A 2,166-nucleotide genomic window follows, 5' to 3' on the forward strand; every position below is an offset into this window, starting at 1 on the left:
TTTTTTTACAAATCAGATCTAGTATTCAACCTTTTAACCTGTAGAGTAGTTTTAATATACATTTGCAAAATCTGGATTGCAGATTATGTCACAAACTTAAGTTTCAGATTTTGCTTATTTGACAGAAAACTACATTTCCTTGAAGGAGGAGGTAAAGGAGGAGGAGGAGGGATGGGGTTACATAAGCAAATCCCATTCTTGACTTTGCTGTCAGCCTTTGCATTCAGGTCAGGTGGCAGGGATCCAGTGGTGTGCAGAGGAAGCTCAAAATACCTGCAAAGATTGAGACCTGGCAAAGGGAGAGGTGCATGCATCCAGGAACTGCTGCTCGTTGATGCCAACCTCCTGCATATAATTCTCCAGCAGTTTCTCCACCTACAGTGAGACAAAGACAGTCAGCTTTTAGCAGTCCTGTTTGACGAGGAAGCAGTTTCTGACACTTCATAATTTATGTTAACTCACGGAGTAATGAAACTGGTGAAGTCTATACTCACAAGATTCTTATACTGCTGATGGATTTCTGTGTATGAGAGCTTGTTTTCATCCTCGTCATCAAAAACTGAAAAAACAAAACAAAACATTATAAATCAGACGAGCTCTCTGGGGCTGAGAGGAACACTTTGCTATTCAGTTTAACTACGTATCAGATCTGCATATCAGATCTTAGTTAGATGTGCAGAATCCATAAACACAACTGGCGACGCAACCACAATAACAAGTTAGCGTTAGCTTAGCCGCCTCGCAGTTCACAAAACATTTGACTCCACATATGAGTGAAGTGAAATATAACAGCCAAGTTTCACCTGTACATTTGTGCTCCATAAAGTCCGTGACTGGGATAACCCATTCGGGACTTCCCAGGTAGCCGACGATACTCTCTATAATCCACTCGCTGTCATCCTCAGCCATGTTGGCCGACGCTGGGGAACAAACGTAAGGACACGGTGATGACTCCAACCCCTCAGGTCCAGCTCCGCGGTAACTCGGACATGCACAACCCCGACAAACGGACAGAGACGTAAAGGGAGCTCTTCCTCACGGACATGTCGTCATGTCTCCGTCGAGGATGTGCAAGTTTTCAGTCTGAGACGAAACGCGAAGTCATGAATTTGAAAGTAGAGAGTGGTGACGCCAAATAGGTTGCTGTGGCAACCACTACGTCAGTACGCTGCTATTTGACCAGATTCTATGAGCGTTAGATTTTAGGACACCAGATGGCGCTGTTACGTCCTAGGTCTGAAATACGGAAGTCACACGCTTCGATATGCATTTTCGGGAAAGGTGAGAGCACAGGCATGTGACCTCTGACCCGATAGCCGTCGCGCTTAGTGTAATGGGCCTAATTTCGGGCCTAATTTCGGAGTCAGATAAATGCATTTGCTCCTCCGATCAACACAGACAATGCAAAAAGTTTGTAACTTTCAATTTGTTACATTTGTTTTTGAGCACTCACTGTGTGAGGAAACGTGTGTGTCTTATGTTGTTTTTAATCATAAAAAACTACAATATTTAATTTAATATTTATACCACTTTTTAAAATTTATTTTCTTGCTTTAATTTGAAACCACTTTTTTTTTTCCTTTTTTTTTTTTACAAAGTTTGAGCATTTATTTTGTAAACATACTTTTATGTTTAAAATGTGCTTAGGCACAATAATCATGTAAATTAGTACATGTCTGCTTTAATGTTTGCCAGCATTCACCTGCAAAAAATTGATTATAGTGAAATAAATCATAAAGCTTAACAAATTGATTTTACAAAGGATTTTCTGTTTGCTTGTTCTGCTTGAAGATTTTCTTTGTACAACATAGATTATCTTAATAGATATATCTGATTATAAATGATGGCGCTACTAATATATTTGTGACAGATTTCTGCTCCTCCTGCACTGGAATAGAATTGTTTTCTGGACTCATTGCATCACATAGCGACTAATAGGCGCTGTCCAATCCAGTAATTCATATCAATTAACAGCAGTATGAAAGACGTAAAAAGAATTATTTACTACATTAAGAAACTATATTTAATCCTCAGTGCTACATTTTGAAATGTTTGAAATGTATGCATTTTGAAACAATGCAGAATATTGCTAAAACAATATTTTGCAACAAGTAAATAAAGTCCAGTGTTAGGGCTGTGTAAAGTAAATGTGAGAATGAGACATTA

General features: G+C 39.0%; 1 protein-coding gene across 2 annotated transcripts in view; it reads right to left on the bottom strand.

The window, feature by feature from the left end:
- Nucleotides 1–1,162, bottom strand: part of cfap36 (cilia and flagella associated protein 36) — a 13,591-nt gene extending 12,429 nt beyond the window's left edge. For both annotated transcript variants that reach the window (XM_007551174.2, XM_007551173.2), the window contains exons 1-3: nt 804–1,162; nt 495–559; nt 274–375 (exon numbers count right to left, since the gene is read on the bottom strand). In XM_007551174.2, coding sequence (XP_007551236.1) covers nt 274–375; nt 495–559; nt 804–909 — 273 coding nt within the window. In that variant the 5' untranslated portion in view covers nt 910–1,162. The remainder of the gene's footprint in view (nt 1–273; nt 376–494; nt 560–803) is intronic.
- Between the last annotated feature and the right edge of the window lie 1,004 nt (nt 1,163–2,166).

Source organism: Poecilia formosa, unplaced genomic scaffold, assembly GCF_000485575.1.
Source record: "Poecilia formosa unplaced genomic scaffold, Poecilia_formosa-5.1.2 Scaffold40, whole genome shotgun sequence".
NCBI classification, from domain to species: Eukaryota; Metazoa; Chordata; class Actinopteri; order Cyprinodontiformes; family Poeciliidae; genus Poecilia; species Poecilia formosa.